At 41.0% G+C, this 18,826-nt stretch overlaps 1 protein-coding gene across 2 annotated transcripts in view; it reads left to right on the top strand.

Annotated features, from left to right (window-relative positions):
* Positions 1 to 18,826, top strand: part of NOX4 (NADPH oxidase 4) — a 151,739-nt gene that overhangs the window by 100,127 nt on the left and 32,786 nt on the right. For both annotated transcript variants that reach the window (XM_072134091.1, XM_072134090.1), the window contains one exon: positions 5,892 to 5,973. In XM_072134091.1, the coding sequence (XP_071990192.1) occupies positions 5,892 to 5,973 (82 nt within the window). The remainder of the gene's footprint in view (positions 1 to 5,891; positions 5,974 to 18,826) is intronic.

Below are 18,826 nucleotides of genomic sequence, written 5' to 3'. Positions count from 1 at the left end.
GGATTAGAAATGGGCGGCACGGTGACTTACTGGTTAGCATTACAGCCTTGCAGCGCTGGGGTCCTGGGTTCAAGTCCAATACAGGTCAGCATCTGCAAAGAGTTTGTATGTTCTCTCTGTGTTTGTGTGGGTTTCCTCCAGGTCCGCCGGTTTCCTCCCACACTCCAAAACATGCTGGTAGATTGATTAGATTGTGTGCCCAATGGGGACAGGGACTGATCTGGCAAGCTCTGTGTAACACTGTGTATTCTGTGTGCGCTATATAAATAAAGGAATTATTATTGCTTAGCACAGCGCTCTGTAATCTCCAACGCTCCCATTCTCTAGGAGAGTGCTCAAGGTACCAGCCTTAATTAGAGACTAGATTAGGCAAGACCCAAGAATCATTCCAAAAGACCTCCACTCCAACTCACTTACCTAAAAATTCAGTCCATAAATCTGTTTATATCAAGTAGTGACTGCTCCCAGTGCTGTGACATGAATATCCATCCACAAAGGTCCATACTGCCATGATGGGCTTAAAGGACATCTACCACCAGGATGAAATATTGTATGCAAATGAGCCAAAGAGGCTCCAGGCTCCATAGGTGTTAATGAAGCCTGGAGGCTCATTTGCTGGTGGTAGATGTCCTTCAATGACGGAGAACAGGAGGGATCTATATACTCAGCACCCTGGTTAGTTTGTGCCGCTCCAGGTTTAGTATGAGTCCTGGAGTGTAGATGGTAGATGGTGGCTGCAATGTTCTAGCAACAGCGCCACCACTTTCCATTGGTTGTATGTGGTATTGCAATTCAGCTCCAATGAATGGGGATAAAATACAACAACTCAAACCCATTTTTATACTAAATAACAAAAACATTTGGGCAGCTAAGAGCATGGAGCTACTAATGGAGAGACTGGACCGTGTGCTGGTAGTCCTCTCTAAACCAAACAGACGGTTAATTGTAGAGAAATCCCCTAGAAATTCCCATTTCCTATTACCAGAACTTATTATCTTGTACTAACCCAGCAGCCCAAGTTATACAGTAACCCAATTTCACAGCTCCCCTATATATATACCTGTAGATCTTCACTGTCACAGCTGCACAGTCCTGATGAAAATATTTATCTGGTGAAGCTAATGAGGTTATGAGCCCCTGACATGTCCCGCTTCTCCGTGCTGGATCTTATGAATAATTCCCAGGAAAGTCTGTTCCCTCTTGGGGATAGGAGTTAATCATTCAGAGCTAATAGAGTTTGCATATCTTATATGTGACATAAAAATATAGGTCAAGTTAGGTATCATTACAATGTATTGTGGGTATATGTATATAATGTACATAGGGGGCGGTATTATAGTAGTTATATTCTTGTACATAGGGAGCAGTATTATAGTAGTTATATTCTTGTACATAGGGGGCAGTATTATAGTAGTTATATTCTTGTACATAGGGAGCAGTATTATAGTAGTTATATTCTTGTACATAGGGAGCAGTATTATAGTAGTTATATTCTTGTACATAGGCAGCAGTATTATAGTAGTTATATTCTTGTACATAGGGGGCAGTATTATAGTAGTTATATTCTTGTACATGGGGGCAGTATTATAGTAGTTATATTCTTGTACATAGGGAGCAGTATTATATTAGTTATATTCTTGTACATAGGGGCAGTATTATAGTAGTTATATTCTTGTACATAGGGGGCAGTATTATAGTAGTTATATTCTTGTACATAGGGGGCAGTATTATAGTAGTTATATTCTTGTACATAGGGGGCAGTATTATAGTAGTTATATTCTTGTACACAGGGGGCAGTATTATAGTAGTTATATTCTTGTACATAGGGGGCAGTATTATAGTAGTTATATTCTTGTACATAGGGGGCAGTATTATAGTAGTTATATTCTTGTACATAGGGGGCAGTATTATAGTAGTTATATTCCTGTACATAGGGGGCAGTATTATAGTAGTTATATTCTTGTACATAGGGGGCAGTATTATAGTAGTTATATTCTTGTACATAGGGGCAGTATTATAGTAGTTATATTCTTGTACATAGGGGCAGTAATATAGTAGTTATATTCTTGTACATAGGGGGGCAGTATTATATTAGTTATATTCTTGTACATAGGGGGCAGTATTATAGTAGTTATATTCTTGTACATAGGGGGCAGTATTATAGTAGTTATATTCTTGTACATAGGGAGCAGAATTATAGTAGTTATATTCTTGTACATAGGGAGCAGTATTATAGTAGTTATATTCTTGTACATATGGGGCAGTATTATAGTAGTTATATTCTTGTACATAGGGGGCAGTATTATAGTAGTTATATTCTTGTACATAGGGGGGCAGTAATATAGTAGTTATATTCTTGTACATAGGGGGCAGTATTATATTAGTTATATTCTTGTACATAGGGGGCAGTATTATAGTAGTTATATTCCTGTACATAGGGGGCAGTATTATAGTAGTTATATTCTTGTACATAGGGGGCAGTATTATAGTAGTTATATTCTTGTACATAGGGGCAGTATTATAGTAGTTATATTCTTGTACATAGGGGGTAGTATTATAGTAGTTATATTCTTGTACATAGGGGGGCAGTATTATAGTAGTTATATTCTTGTACATAGGGGGCAGTATTATAGTAGTTATATTCTTGTACATAGGGGGGCAGTATTATAGTAGTTATATTCTTGTACATAGGGGGCAGTATTATAGTAGTTATATTCTTGTACATAGGGGCAGTATTATAGCAGTTATATTCTTGTACGTAGGGGGCAGTATTATAGTAGTTATATTCTTGTACATAGGGGGCAGTATTATAGTAGTTATATTCTTGTACATAGGAGGTAGTATTATAGTAGTTATATTCCTGTACATAGGGGGCAGTATTATAGTAGTTGTATTCTTGTACATAAGGGGCAGTATTATAGTAGTTATATTCCTGTACATAAGGGGCAGTATTATAGTAGTTATATTCTTGTACATAGGGAGCAGTATTATAGTAGTTATATTCTTGTACATAGGGAGCAGTATTATAGTAGTTATATTCTTGTACATAGAGGGCAGTATTATAGTAGTTATATTCTTGTACATAGGGGGCAGTATTATAGTAGTTATATTCTTGTACATAGGGAGCAGTATTATAGTAGTTATATTCTTGTACATAGGGGGGCAGTAATATAGTAGTTATATTCTTTTACATAGGGGGCAGTATTATAGTAGTTATATTCTTGTACATAGGGAGCAGTATTATATTAGTTATATTCTTGTACATAGGGGGCAGTATTATAGTAGTTATATTCCTGTACATAGGGGGCAGTATTATAGTAGTTATATTCTTGTACATAGGGGGCAGTATTATAGTAGTTATATTCTTGTACATAGGGGCAGTATTATAGTAGTTATATTCTTGTACATAGGGGGTAGTATTATAAAAGTTATATTCTTGTACATAGGGGGCAGTATTATAGTAGTTATATTCTTGTACATAGGGGGGCAGTATTATAGTAGTTATATTCTTGTACATAGGGGGCAGTATTATAGTAGTTATATTCTTGTACATAGGGGCAGTAATATAGTAGTTATATTCTTGTACATAGGAGGCAGTATTATAGCAGTTATATTCTTGTACATAGGGGCAGTATTATAGCAGTTATATTTTTGTACATAGGGGCAGTATTATAGTAGTTATAGTCTTGTACATAGGGGGGCAGTATTATAGTAGTTATATACTCTTACATAGGGGGCAGTATTATAGTAGTTATGTTCTTGTACATAGGGGGGCAGTATTATAGTAGTTATATTCTTGTACATAGGGGGCAGTATTATAGTAGTTATATTCTTGTACATAGGGGCAGTATTATAGTAGTTATATTCTTGTACATAGGGGCAGTAATATAGTAGTTATATTCTTGTACATAGGAGGCAGTATTATAGCAGTTATATTCTTGTACATAGGGGGCAGTATTATAGCAGTTATAGTCTTGTACATAGGGGCAGTAATATAGTAGTTATAGTCTTGTACATAGGGGGGCAGTATTATAGTAGTTATATACTCTTACATAGGGGGCAGTATTATAGTAGTTATGTTCTTGTACATAGGGAGCAGTATTATAGTAGTTATATTCTTGTACATAGGGGGCAGTATTATAGATGTTATATTCCTGTACATAGGGGGCAGTATTATAGTAGCTATATTCTTGTACATAGGAGGCAGTATTATAGTAGTTATATTCTTGTACATAGGGGGCAGTATTATAGTAGTTATATTCTTGTACATAGGGGGCAGTATTATAGTAGTTATATTCTTGTACATAGGGAGCAGTATTATATTAGTTATATTCTTGTACATAGGGGGGAGGATTATAGTAGTTATATTCTTGTACATAGGGGGCAGTATTATAGTAGTTATATTCTTGTACATAGGGGGCAGTATTATAGTAGCTATATTCTTGTACATAGGAGGCAGTATTATAGTAGTTATATTCTTGTACATAGGGGGCAGTATTATAGTAGTTATATTCTTGTACATAGGGGGCAGTATTATAGTAGTTATATTCTTGTACATAGGGGGGCAGTATTATAGTAGTTATATTCTTGTACATAGGGGGCAGTATTATAGTAGTTATATTCTTGTACATAGGGGCAGTAATATAGTAGTTATATTCTTGTACATAGGAGGCAGTATTATAGCAGTTATATTCTTGTACATAGGGGCAGTATTATAGCAGTTATATTTTTGTACATAGGGGCAGTATTATAGTAGTTATAGTCTTGTACATAGGGGGGCAGTATTATAGTAGTTATATACTCTTACATAGGGGGCAGTATTATAGTAGTTATGTTCTTGTACATAGGGGGGCAGTATTATAGTAGTTATATTCTTGTACATAGGGGGCAGTATTATAGTAGTTATATTCTTGTACATAGGGGCAGTATTATAGTAGTTATATTCTTGTACATAGGGGCAGTAATATAGTAGTTATATTCTTGTACATAGGAGGCAGTATTATAGCAGTTATATTCTTGTACATAGGGGGCAGTATTATAGCAGTTATAGTCTTGTACATAGGGGCAGTAATATAGTAGTTATAGTCTTGTACATAGGGGGGCAGTATTATAGTAGTTATATACTCTTACATAGGGGGCAGTATTATAGTAGTTATGTTCTTGTACATAGGGAGCAGTATTATAGTAGTTATATTCTTGTACATAGGGGGCAGTATTATAGATGTTATATTCCTGTACATAGGGGGCAGTATTATAGTAGCTATATTCTTGTACATAGGAGGCAGTATTATAGTAGTTATATTCTTGTACATAGGGGGCAGTATTATAGTAGTTATATTCTTGTACATAGGGGGCAGTATTATAGTAGTTATATTCTTGTACATAGGGAGCAGTATTATATTAGTTATATTCTTGTACATAGGGGGGAGGATTATAGTAGTTATATTCTTGTACATAGGGGGCAGTATTATAGTAGTTATATTCTTGTACATAGGGGGCAGTATTATAGTAGCTATATTCTTGTACATAGGAGGCAGTATTATAGTAGTTATATTCTTGTACATAGGGGGCAGTATTATAGTAGTTATATTCTTGTACATAGGGGAGCAGTATTATAGTAGTTATATTCTTGTACATAGGGGGCAGTATTATAGTAGTTATATTCTTGTACATAGGGGGCAGTATTATAGTAGTTATAATCTTGTACATAGGGGGCAGTATTATAGTAGTTATATTCTTGTACACAGGGGGCAGTATTATAGTAGTTATATTCTTGTACACAGGGGGCAGTATAATAGTAGTTATAATCTTCTTTTCATTCTAAGGTTTTATTTATATCTTTGACATGTATATTTCATAAGCCTCTTAACTTTTATTTTCTTGCTTTACAGAGAGATTACGCAGTCTACTGACATCACAGTGTGACCAAGGGACAGAAATTATTCCAATTTTTCAGCATAGAAAAAACCCAAAGTAAGTTCCATCAATGTTGTAGTGGTAATAAAGATTTATTGTTATTTTTAGTATTCATATTAGTATTATTATTAGTAGTAGTATTTGTATTAATATTTTTAGTAGTATTATTATTATTTAAATATCAGCATCATATTCTGCAGCGCTGTACAGGTCATTGTGGATATATATAGACAACAATAGACATTACAGAGAAATAACATTATCGGATGAAAAATACGAAAAATATGAATAACATTTATTATTGAAAGAATTTTCTAGGTGCCTCTTTTTCAGTCTTGAAAACCCCTGTATACATAAAATCATAAGATTTTTTTTTTTCATAACCTAAGTTTTAATTTATGTTGCCTGATGTTTTTTTTCTTACCTTCATCCTGCTTCTGGAATTTTTTCAGCATCAGTCATATCAAGCTAAGAAATGTAGTCGTGCTCATCTTTTTATTTAAAGAAGAAGTAGAATTGTATCCATTACACCAGTAATACCTGCTAATAAAAGGTTTTAAAGCCCTCTTAATACGGTATCTACTTATATTATTTGCCACAGAGGCACTGTACCTTAATTACAGCTTTTTTTGTAATATGCAAATGAGTAGACATGAGTCAGCTTTTGAAGAGAAGAGTCAGGTTTTCTCCAGGCTACCAGTGAACTCCGCCCCCTTCTTTTGATTGTCACCTCTGTGTCTCTTCAAATCTCAGGCTTAGCAGACAGGAAGTCGTCTTCCTGTCTACTTCCTGTCCTTACCAGAATGCCGTCCTTCTCACGGCATGGTGCATATAGCAGTGAGGAGTGTGTGTCAAACTGCAGATCTTCTCACTATTTCACACACACCATGGTTAGCCAGGCCAATCGGTGGTCGGATCAACAAAGTAGTAGGCGGGGCCATCTTGGACAAAGAGAGAGAAAAGGTTGGGCAAAGATTTAAGCTGGGATCCTTGCATCGTACAAAAGTACATGTGTGTGTGTGTGTGTGTGTGGGGGGGGTGATTAAAATTTATTATACCTGTTCTTGATGACCGGTTCCATTTAAGTTTTTATGGTGAACATATAACTTTTTCACCTTTACTTAAAGGACCTTCACAGCCAAAGACTACTCAGGGTTTTCGTGAAGGTTAAGCCCCTTGAAAGTTTTGTTCTGTGTTTCTCTTTCTAAAATCCGTAACTTTTTTTATATTGCCATTTACAAAGCCATATGGGGGATGGTTTTCTGCTGGACAGATTTTCTAGTGGCTTTATGGGATATTCTGTGCAGTGAAAAACTGGAAAATTGGAAAAGTTTGTTTTGACAAGAAACGCATTTGCATCAGTTTTGAACAGCATAGAAAAAGCCATTACAACAAATCCTGTTACAATGACACCTCATATTCTTTGTCACCTCGTAATTTTTTGGCACCTCCTATTCTTTGGGTTAGTAGGATCACAGAGATACCTAGAGATTTCTAAGGTATGATATGTTTAAATACCTTTTTAAAAAATCATCCCCAATATATTTGGAGGCATACGCAATTTTTCCACACTTTAACATACTTTGCCATGTTAGGTGTCATTTTTGCCGGAGTAGCTGATGTTTTCATTGATACCATTTTGAGAATGATAAGACCCTTTGATCAATTTCTTTATTTTTTAATTTTGAGTTGAGGAAGTTTTTTTCGTCTGTGTCAGCATTTACCTAAGTGGCACATGAATACATATCATGTTAATGATTTTATGTATTTATTGATATATGGGGTTGTATTTTTGGATTTTTTTTTTCATTTTTAAGGGACATTTACCAGCAATATCTGTCATGATAAACCAGGTACACTTATTCATAGATCCATGCACTAAGACTATAGTAATCTACTTATATTTGTTATCCGCAGCCTCCTTCCTTCTAAAATCAACTCTATAATTATGCTAATGAGCTCAAACTACTATGGAAGGCATTACCAGAGCCTCTTTGTGTTGTAGCCTCTCAGGCGGTTGGACTGTGCAGTAGAAGTGGTGAGGGATCAGGGAGAGGGAGAGACAGTGTAACAGCCTGTGAAGCTACAGAATGGTGGGGCTCTGGCAATGCCCCCTAGAATCCTTCTGGCTGATTAGCATAATGTTAAAAGTTGATTTTAGAAGGAAGGAGGCCATGGATAACCAAAATACCCCAGTCACTGTGCCTGGATCTATGTGTAGTATTGTCCCTGGTTTACCATGATGGATTGTGATTAGAGATGAGCGAGTATACTCGTCCGAGTATACTGCTCGGTCGAGTATTATCATACTCGGACCGGCTCGTTACTCGGACGAGTATCTCGCCGGCTCGAGATCGAGCAGTAAATTAATACCGTATATACTCGAGTATAAGCCGACCCGAGTATAAGCCGAGACCCCTAATTTTACCACCGAAACTGGGAAAACCTATTGACTCGAGTATAAGCCGAGGGTGTAGTATACAGCCAGCCCCCATGTAGTATACAGCCAACCAGCCCCCATGTAGTATACAGCCAGCTCCCAGTAGTATACAGCTTGCCCCCAGTAGTATACAGCTTGTCCCCTTGCAGTATACAGCATGCCCCCAGTAGCATACAGCTTGCCCCCAGCAGTATACAGCCTGCCCCCATCAGTAGTATACAGCCTGCCCCCATCAGTAGTATACAGCCTGCCCCCATCAGTAGTATACAGCCTGCCCCCATCAGTAGTATACAGCCTGCCCCCATCAGTAGTATACAGCCTGCCTCATCAGTAGTATACAGCCTGCCCCCATCAGTAGTATACAGCCTGCCCCCATCAGTAGTATACAGCCTGCCCCCATCAGTAGTATACAGCCTGCCCCCATCAGTAGTATACAGCCTGCCCCCATCAGTAGTATACAGCCTGCCCCCATCAGTAGTATACAGCTAAAGAAATAAACTTAATACTCACCCTCCGTTGTCACGATGTTCGTCGCGGCTTCCGATCCCCATCGAGGCTCCCGGCGGCTTCTTCACTCTTCTCTGGCCGGGAGATCGCACTGGCCGTCGCACACTGTGATGCCGCGCTGTCGCCGCTGATGACGTCATCCGTGGCGACAGCGTCACATCACAGTGTGCGACGGCCAGTGCGATCTCCCGGCCAGAGAAGAGTGAAGAAGCCGCCGGGAGCCGCGACAGGGATCGGGAGCCGCTAGGAGCCGCGAGGAACATCGGGGACACCGGAGGGTGAGTATTAATGTATTTATTTTTATCATTGACTCGTGTATAAGCCGAGGCAAGGTTTTTCAGCACATTTTTTGTGCTGAAAATCTCGGCTTATACACGAGTATATACGGTATATTAAATTGAATAAAAGTATTTTTATTGTAAAAAAAAATATTCCAGATGTTTGCAGATGTTTTACTTGTAAGAACACATTGAAATAACACTATTCTTCACTTTCCAGGTGTTCGCGCGTGTCTCCCGCTAAGTTAGGAGATGTTCGGAACATCTGGAATGTGAAGAATATTGTTATTTCAATGTGTTCTGCACTTAAATGTTCCTGTGTTCACTGTTTTTAATGTTTTAATTCTATTCTTCACATTGCAGGTGTGCGCGCGTGTCTCCCGATAGGTTCGGAGATATATGCGCACACATCTGCTAAGTGAAGAATAGTGTTATTTCAATGTGTTCTTACAAGTAAAACATCTGCAAACATCTGGGATATTTTTTTTGCACTGTTCTTTTAGTGTTCTGTTTTATTAAAAAAATGCTCGAGTCTCCCATTGACTTCAATGGGGCTCGTTATTCGAGACGAGCACTCGAGCATCTGGAAAAGTTTGTCTCGAATAACGAGTACCCGAGCATTTTAGTGCTCGCTCATCTCTAATTGTGATGCTAGATTTTCTTTAATTTTAATTAGGGGGTTTAGGGGTCTCCTCACTCAATATACAACCTCTCTACACATCCTTAACCTTTTCATGACTGGCCTGATCAGTTGCTGTGACTTCTTGGAGCCTGTCAGAGACTCCCATAGCAATCATCAGGCAGTTCCTATTACTGTCTGCCATAATAAGAAATAGTTTATTCACAATATACATGAATGCAGTTGCTATTGCAGTAAATTGTTTAAGCGATCAGAACCCCTGGGGTTCAAGAACCCTAGGGGGGACTGATATAATAGTAAAAAAAAAACCTAAAATCCCGGTGTTTCCCTAAAACACATAAACATGTTAGGTATCGCCACTTACAATATACCTGATCTACCGAAATATAAAAATTCAAAATATAAACATAACGCTGTTACGGGGAAAAAAATTTACACATTTTTGCTTCTTTGTCATCAATATAAAGTTGATTGAAAAGTAATCAAAATGCCCTATGGTTGTATCACTGGTATCAATGGACAGGTTATCTCATTATGCAAAATAATGACACCTTACCCAGCTTCACACATGGAAATGTGAAAAGTTAGGGGTGACAGAACATCAACAAACTATGGCCATTTCATATCTCTGCGACCCAAAGAATTAGAGAGGTGCATACGGTGCAAGACGCCTAATTAGAACCCATCGGAAAACGGAAGGGAATTCCATCGGAACAGAATTTTTTCCCACTTGTATTGTTTCAAAGAGTTGTACAGGTTTAGCAAAATTTGCTACCTTTTGTCAAAAACAGCTCCACACCTGTCCACAGGTTGTATATGGTATCACACCTCAGCTCCTTTTCACTTCATTACAGCTTAGCTGCAATACCAGCTCCAACCCACAGAAAGGAGTGGCGCTACTTCTTCTTGAATTTACCTTTTTAGCCCTAAATATCATTTTTAGTCTCGGCCTGTATCAGTTGGCAAATCTGACAGCCGGGACCCGCCCCTAGAGCACTTCCTGCCTCATTTGCATATACATTTGCAAATTGAATATACATATGCAAAAAGATAACTATCTCTGCCTCGCTTCATCAGCTTGAAACTACAGTAGTATCTTCTCCTCTTACTAAAAGTATCTTAGACCTGACACTCCTTTCAAAAATTCAAACTTGAAAAATCAATTTTTGATTTTTAGATTTTACGGAATAAATAATTGATCCCTTGTGATAAATGTATAGTTTTTCTTCCTCTTACTGAGATTTGAAGTGATGATTTTTTTTTTAAGATTTCCACCACAGTGGGACATATTTTTTCTTTGTAATGAGAAATCAATATCTTCTCTCCGCACGGGGTTTGCTTTACTATAGACCTCACGTCGTCTTATCGACTGATCATTTTTTTTTGTTTCATAGGATTTGGTGGCTTTTAAGGTTTTACTTATATGAAGCTCATACACCATTCTCAGGATAGTACTGGAGGCCTGAACCACCAGTCAATGATTTGCTCTCCTAGTCTTATTGATGATGCGACTCCTCTTCTGATAGATTTACCGAGTCGAGTAATCTTCCTCGTTCACGGCGGGATAAGAGGATTATTCATACTACGTCAAGCACGTTATTTTGTAATTGGAATTAGATTTGGGGACAAAAAAATGTAATCAATGTAAATGTAAACTTGTCCTTCCCAGGCTAATGCTCAAATACCGAATTTCATGAATGCAGGCCAATAATTGCATAACTGAATAGTAGAAATTAATACACAAAACTGTGATATATATCAATAAGAACAGAGTCTTCCTTCTCCACTTACTTGATCCTCCTCTTATCCTCCTACTATACAAACCTACTCTCTTCTTAGAATAAAATCTTGCTGAGTTTTCAGATTAAACAGAAGTCTATGGAGAGGGGAGGGGTAAGTAGTGAGTCACGGCAGCTAGGTTTTCTTTCCAGAAGCTTTTAAAAGGTGACTGATTTAAAGGGAACTGGTTACTATATGAACTATACCACTAGTGACAGGTTTCCATAGAGACTTTTTAACTAAATGCTACCTTACTTCTGGCTAAAAACTGTTTCCCTCATTTCCTACAACTTACAAAAAAATCAACAGCAATTATGAGGGGGCGTGTGCCCATGCCTCCTTCTCACTATTCAGCACTTAAAGGAAAATCTTCCACCGGTATATGAGGTTTTTTAGCTAAAGGCACTTACCGGTGGGCTCTGTGCTGCTGATCCTGGAACATGTCGTGGTTAGGCACAAAACCCATTGCTTTTGTCAAAAAATGGAGTAGCTGCGCTATCTATGCACAACTGTGCATCGCGGTGCACCCTTCAGCGCGAGAGCTACTGGTCATGCACAGAACTTAGGTTTCGGCACAAGGGAGCGAAGTGAAGACAGGAGCGAGGAGGTGTTGGTAGGCAGCACCGGCTGAGGCTACGGTAGCCGCTATCAATCGTTTGCAAAAATAAAAGAGAATTTGTTAGGATTGGGTAACACAAAAGACAGGGGATAGTGTGCCCTGAGCTTGCCCCAACCTCTGTCCCTTCCTATAGCCCCCCCACGCTAAACCGTGGGGCGACTACTTGAAGACTCGAAATACACTGCTACGTGTGGGAAGAGAAACACGAACAGACTGACAAACATAAAACACAAAAGAATGGTAAACTAGCCGGAGTCACAACGAGAGGGTACGTCAATAGCAAAATCAGTAGGCAAAGAGTCAATGTCAAAAACGAGCCAAGGTCACAACGATACAGATACAGATACAGAGCAAGTCAAACCTAATGCTGAGCGAGTGGAGAAGGGAATTCAAACACTGGCACAGGTGACTAGTGAAGCTGCAATTTATGCAGCCAGAACCCCACCTCCAGAACCTGATAGGAGCTGGACAACTACTGAAAATTAACCCCTCATGGTGCAGAATAACCAAGCACAATAGCAGGCACCATGCAGAGGTACCACAAGTCAGCAGTTCAGAACACAACTCCTAGACAGCGCGAGATCTTAGCAGCCGCTGCCCGGGACGAGAGGAGGAGTTTGCGCGGACACGCGCTGGAGGTTGGAGAACACTGCTAGCACCACCAGAAGAACCAGAAGTACCAGCATTCTCTCCAGCGAACCTGACAGTACCCCCCCCCTGACGGGGAGCCTTCGGACCCCTAGATCGCAAAGATGGCTTCTGAGGATAGGCCTGATGAAACAACCTGAGAAACCGCGGAGCATGAACATCTCTAGCCGGAACCCAAGACCTATCCTCAGGACCAAAACCTTTCCAGTGGACCAGGTACTGCAGGGAGTTACCTACCCATCTGGAATTCAAGACCTTTTCCACCTCAAACTCCAGATTCCCCTCCACACTAGATGGAGGAGGAGGGTCAGGAAGAGGCAAAACAGGCTCAACATAGCGCTTCAGAAGACTCTTATGGAAGGTGTTATGAACCCGCCACCCTGCTGGAAGAGTAACCTTGAAGGAAACCGGGTTAACAATTTGACTAACAACAAAAGGACCAACGAACCTGGGCGCAAACTTCAAAGAGGGGACCTTCAATTTAAGATTTTTTGTGGATAACCATACTTTATCCCCCACCACAAACGTATCGGAGTTAGTGCGCCTTCTCTGAGCCTGTTGGACCATAGAATTTTGTGCCCTCCGAATATTTTGCTGAACTTGTGACCAGAGCGTGCGCAACTTGGATGTAATAGCTTCCGCCCGAGGAATGTTAGAGACAGGCACATCTGAAAAGGAGAAACGAGGATGAAAACCATAATTGCAGAAAAAGGGAGAAACCTGAGTGGAAGAACTACAGTGATTATCAATAGCAAATTCTGCCAACGGAAGGAATTTCACCCACTGGTCCTGACTGTCCGAGACAAAGAGTCGCAGATATTGAATCATCTCCTGATTCATTCTCTCGGACTGACCATTAGTCTGAGGGTGAAATGCCGACGAGAATGACAAATTAACTTCCAGTTTAGAACAAAATGCTCGCCAAAATTTGGAAACAAATTGTACGCCGCTATCTGACACAATATCATCTGGTATACCATGGAGGCGTACAATATTCTGTATAAACAATTCAGCCAACTCCTCAGCTGAAGGTAACTTTTTTAATGGAACAAAGTGTCCCATCTTAGAGAAACGGTCCACTACCACCCAAATCACAGTATACCCTTGAGATACTGGCAGATCAGTGACAAAATCCATAGACACGTTAGACCATGGCCTGGTGGGAACTGGAAGCGGAAGAAGAGGCCCCTCAGGACGTCTCCTGGGAGTCTTTCCTCGCGCACAGACCTGACAGGCTTGGACAAATGCGTGCACATCATTAGTCATGTGAGGCCACCAGTAACTTCTCTTTAAGAGATCCAAGTTACTCCGCATTCCCGGATGACCTGCCAATACTGAGCAATGCGTCTCCTCCAACACTCTCAAACGACAAGAAAGAGGAACAAATAATTTGCCTTCCGGAAGGTCTTTGGGTGCAGATTTTTGTCCTGCTAAAATTTGAGAGGAGAGGTGGGAGGAGACAGCTGCCAGCACAACCCCTGGAGACAAAATATTACTGTCCGTAGTCTCTGGAAGCTCAGGAGTCCCGAAGCTACGGGACAAGGCATCAGCCTTCACATTTTTTGACCCCGGTCGGTAGGTGACCACAAAATTAAAGCGAGAGAAAAACAAGGCCCACCTAGCCTGACGCGAGTTCAAGCGCTTAGCAGTATCCAAATATACTAAGTTCTTATGATCCGTGAGCACAGTTATCGGATGAAGAGCTCCCTCCAAAAAGTGTCGCCAGACTTCAAATGCCCACTTAATGGCAAGGAGCTCTCGATTACCAATATCATAATTCCTCTCCCAAGAAGAAAACTTTCTAGAGAAATATGCACAGGGTATGAGTCTGGTGAGAGTGGAGGACCCCTGAGACAACACTGCACCTACTCCAACCTCGGAGGCATCTACCTCTACAACAAATGGCTGAGAGAGGTCAGGTTGAACCAAAACTGGGGCTAACGAAAATGCTGCTTTTAAAGTTTCAAACGCAGAGCAAGCGGCAGGGGACCAATTGTTTGGATCAGCACCCTTACGAGTTAGATCCGTGAGGGGTTTGGCAATCACGGAAAAGTTCTTAATAAAGTTCCGATAATAGTTAGCGAAACCCAAAAAACATTGTAAGGCCTTAAGATTAGTAGGCCGAACCCAGTCCGTGAGCGCCTGAACCTTACTCGGATCCATCTGTACATCAGAGGGAGTAACAACATAACCTAAAAAGGAAACTTTTTGGACACAAAAAACACACTTTTCCAGTTTAGCGAAGAGATGGTTTTTGCGTAACCTGGTAAGTACTTGGCGGAGATGTTGCCGGTGAGAAATCATATCAGGAGAGAAAATTAAAATATCGTCTAGATACACCACCATAAACACACCGATGTAATCGTGAAAGATGGAGTTCATAAACCCTTGAAAAACCGCTGGGGCATTACTCAAACCAAAGGGCATAACCAGGTATTCAAAGTAACCCAAAGGCCCTCAGATCTAATTTAGAGAAAACTTGGGCCCCAGAAACCTGATTTAAGAGATCCGGGATCAAGGGGAGAGGACCTGAGTTTTTTCCCGTTATCTTATTTAATTCTCGATAATCAATACACGGCCGTAAACCACCATCTTTTTTCTCAACAAAAAAGAACCCGGCCCCAGTGGGCGACTCAGAGGGACGGATATGTCCGATTGTCAAACTCTCATCAATATAACTCTTCAGTGCCTCCCGTTCTGGTACTGACAGGTTATATATACGACCCTTTGGTAATTTAGCATCAGGAAGAAGGTCAATTTTACAATCAAACTCCCTGTAAGGAGGAAGGACTTGGGACAAGGGTTTTGAAAACACATCTGAGTAATCAGAGAGAAAACCTGGAAGACTCTGATCTTCCGCCACCACTGTACATAATGAAACTCTGGTCAGGTGATCCTTACAGTAAGGACCCCAATGAACCAGCTCCAGAGTTTCCCAATTAATTACCGGATTATGGATCCGGAGCCAGGGTAGACCAAGAATGACATTTTCAGACAAGTTTTCCATAACTAGGAAAGAACACCATTCTTCATGCATAGCTCCTACCATAAGTTTTATCTGCGGGGTTCGGAATTTAATCAACCCTGCCTGTAGAGGGGTCAAATCCGCACCCGACATCTGGATAGGAGTGGACAAAGGAATCAATGACATGCAAAACTGAGAGACAAAATTATAATCAATTAAATTAGATGCAGCACATGAATCCAAAAAGGCGCGACCAGTGCAGGAAACAGACTGAAACGTAACCGTACAAGGTAAATACATTCTAGATACAACTGGGAGTACCTGAGCTCCTAAGCAGTCCCCCCGACTACTGCTTAGGAGCGGAAGTTTTCCTGCTGCTGCCTCTTGGAACAGGTGTGTATCTGATGATCAGGACTTCCACAGCAGAAACAAAGATGGCGTCTTATTTGATGTTGCTTCCGCTGTGCAGGAGAGATGCTATCCAGCTCCATGGATTCCCATTCTGGATTACCTGGAGACAGACTGGCCGCTGGCTGACAGTCAGAGGACACCCGAGGTGATCGCCTGGATCTTAGGCGACGATCAACTCGGACGACCAGAGTCATAGCATCATCTAATGTCTGAGGCTCGGCATAAGCTAAGACTAAGTCCTGTACTCGGTCTGACAGTCCGGACATAAATTGGTCTTTTAGGGCGCAGTCATTCCATTGCAAGTCAGTCACATACTGTCTGAACTGGGCACAATAATCTTCTGCTGTCCGTTTTCCCTGACACAGAGATCTAAGGTGAGAAACTGACAGTGCTCGGCGGTCAGGTTCTTCATAAATCTGGCCTAATGCAGAAAACAACGCGTCAAGAGAAGAGCGGGATGGAGAGTCAGGTGGGAGAGAAAAGGCCCAATTTTGCGGATCCCCATGCAACAGGGAAATTACCACGCCCACCCTTTGAGTCTCTGTGCCCGAAGAACGAGGAAGTAAAGAAAAATAAAGTTTACAGCCCTCCCGAAATGAAAAAAATTTCTTACGGTCACCAAAAAACAAGTCAGGGAGAGGAACCTTAGGTTCAGGCATGGGTGGCAGTGGATCCTGCGGTGGTGTCTGCCGTGGAACCTGCATAGATTCCTGAATTTGGAGACGGGAAGCTAGATCCTGAACAAGCTGAGTTAGGGTCTGGACCTGAGCGACCACAGCTGACAAAGGCTCCATGGGAGGAGAGAATGTAGCAGGTCAGATACAGGATGCAGACCTATGTGTGGCCAGTGTTTCTGTTAGGGTTGGGTAACACAAAAGACAGGGGATAGTGTGCCCTGAGCTTGCCCCAACCTCTGTCCCTTCCTATAGCCCCCCCACGCTAAACCGTGGATCGACTACTTGAAGACTCGAAATACACTGCTACGTGTGGGAAGGGAAACACGAACAGACTGACAAACATAAAACACAAAAGAATGGTAAACTAGCCGGAGTCACAACGCGAGGGTACGTCAATAGCAAAATCAGTAGGCAAAGAGTCAATGTCAAAAACGAGCCGAGGTCACAAACGATACAGATACAGATAAAGAGCAAGTCAAACTTAATGCTGAGCGAGTGGAGAAGGGATTTCTAACACTGGCACAGGTGACTAGTGAGGCTGCAATTTATGCAGCCAGAACCCCACCTCCAGAACCTGATAGGAGCTGGACAGCTTCTGGGAATTAACCCCTCATGGTGCAGAACAACCAGGCACCAAGCAGAGGTACCACAAGTCCCAGCAGTTCCGAACACAACTCCTAGACAGCGCGAGATCTTAGCAGCCGCTGCCCGGGATGAGAGGTGGAGTTTGCGCGGACACGCGCTGGAGGTTGGAGAACACTGCTAGCACCACCAGAAGAACCAGAAGTACCAGCATTCTCTCCAGCGAACCTGACAGAATTTTTTTCTCTGCTTCTACAAAACCCTTACATTAGACATGGGCAGCATTGGGATAAGTCAGATCTACCCTATTAGATAGATCCCTGATGGTAGATTTCCTTTAAAAAGAAACAACTCTCATAATACCCTTAGGGGTAGCCCCATTTTAAATCCCTTTCAAATTTTCTTTAGAGTCAGATTTGAAAAAAACTTTGTTACCTACTACTAAAAACAGTTCCAGGCCTGTCCACTGGGTATGTTTAGTTGTTACTATCCCCACTTCAATGATGCAGAGCAGTGCCGACTCCAGGTTTCAGTAGGCCCCTGGGTGATGGAGCCTCAGTAGGCACCTTGGCAGTGAACTCCCATGGTATCATTACAAATTCAGAAACTAATACAGTCTCTTGTTCCCTAAAATATTCCATAGTTTATCATCCCAAACAGCCCCCTCATGGTTATTTTATATAACACCCTCTATGGATTTGTTAGATACAGACCCCTCACCCCCATAGATTCCTTATATACAGCCTTATGTGGCCCCCCCAGCAGCCCTGGGTCCCAGCACTTGCCCGGGTATGCCCAGTCCTGCACCAGCCCTCACGCAGAGCTGAAATATCCTGAATTATCCATGGCCAGGACCTGCCACCGTCTCCAAAAGAAAGCAGCCATATCTTCTATTCCTGTACAGAATTTTGGCATTAATTCCCCAAAGCCGTGCAGCTATTTACACTGACATAAGATGAATCAAAACTCCAGGTTTCGCTTCATTACTTTACATTTAGATTCCTGCCTTCCATGAAATAAAATCTCCATTGCGATGGGAATAGTCAGATTTCTTTTGTAATTTCGGTTTGTCTACAAGCTTGTCTTGTTCTCTAATGACCTAGATCCACAGAAGAAGCAGTGACGGATTCTAACAGCTCAGATTTATCTGAAATATGGAAAGTGATTTTTGTAATCTATCTGTATCGCTCAACCCACTAAAGTACCCTCAGGCGGCAGACCCGTGAAGAATTTAAACTTGTCTCCGCGTATTATGGTATTCAGTCAAGGACACTGGAAGACATCCAGAATGTGCTGTTCCTTCTTTAAACACCTCAAAATGTCATTACCGCAAATAATTAATTCTTAAAACAGAAACATTTTCC

The sequence above is a fragment of the Engystomops pustulosus genome, chromosome 2 (assembly GCF_040894005.1).
Source record: "Engystomops pustulosus chromosome 2, aEngPut4.maternal, whole genome shotgun sequence".
NCBI classification, from domain to species: Eukaryota; Metazoa; Chordata; class Amphibia; order Anura; family Leptodactylidae; genus Engystomops; species Engystomops pustulosus.
The sequence above is the reverse complement of the archived record's forward strand: the minus strand, read 5'-3'. Positions and strand labels throughout refer to the sequence as shown.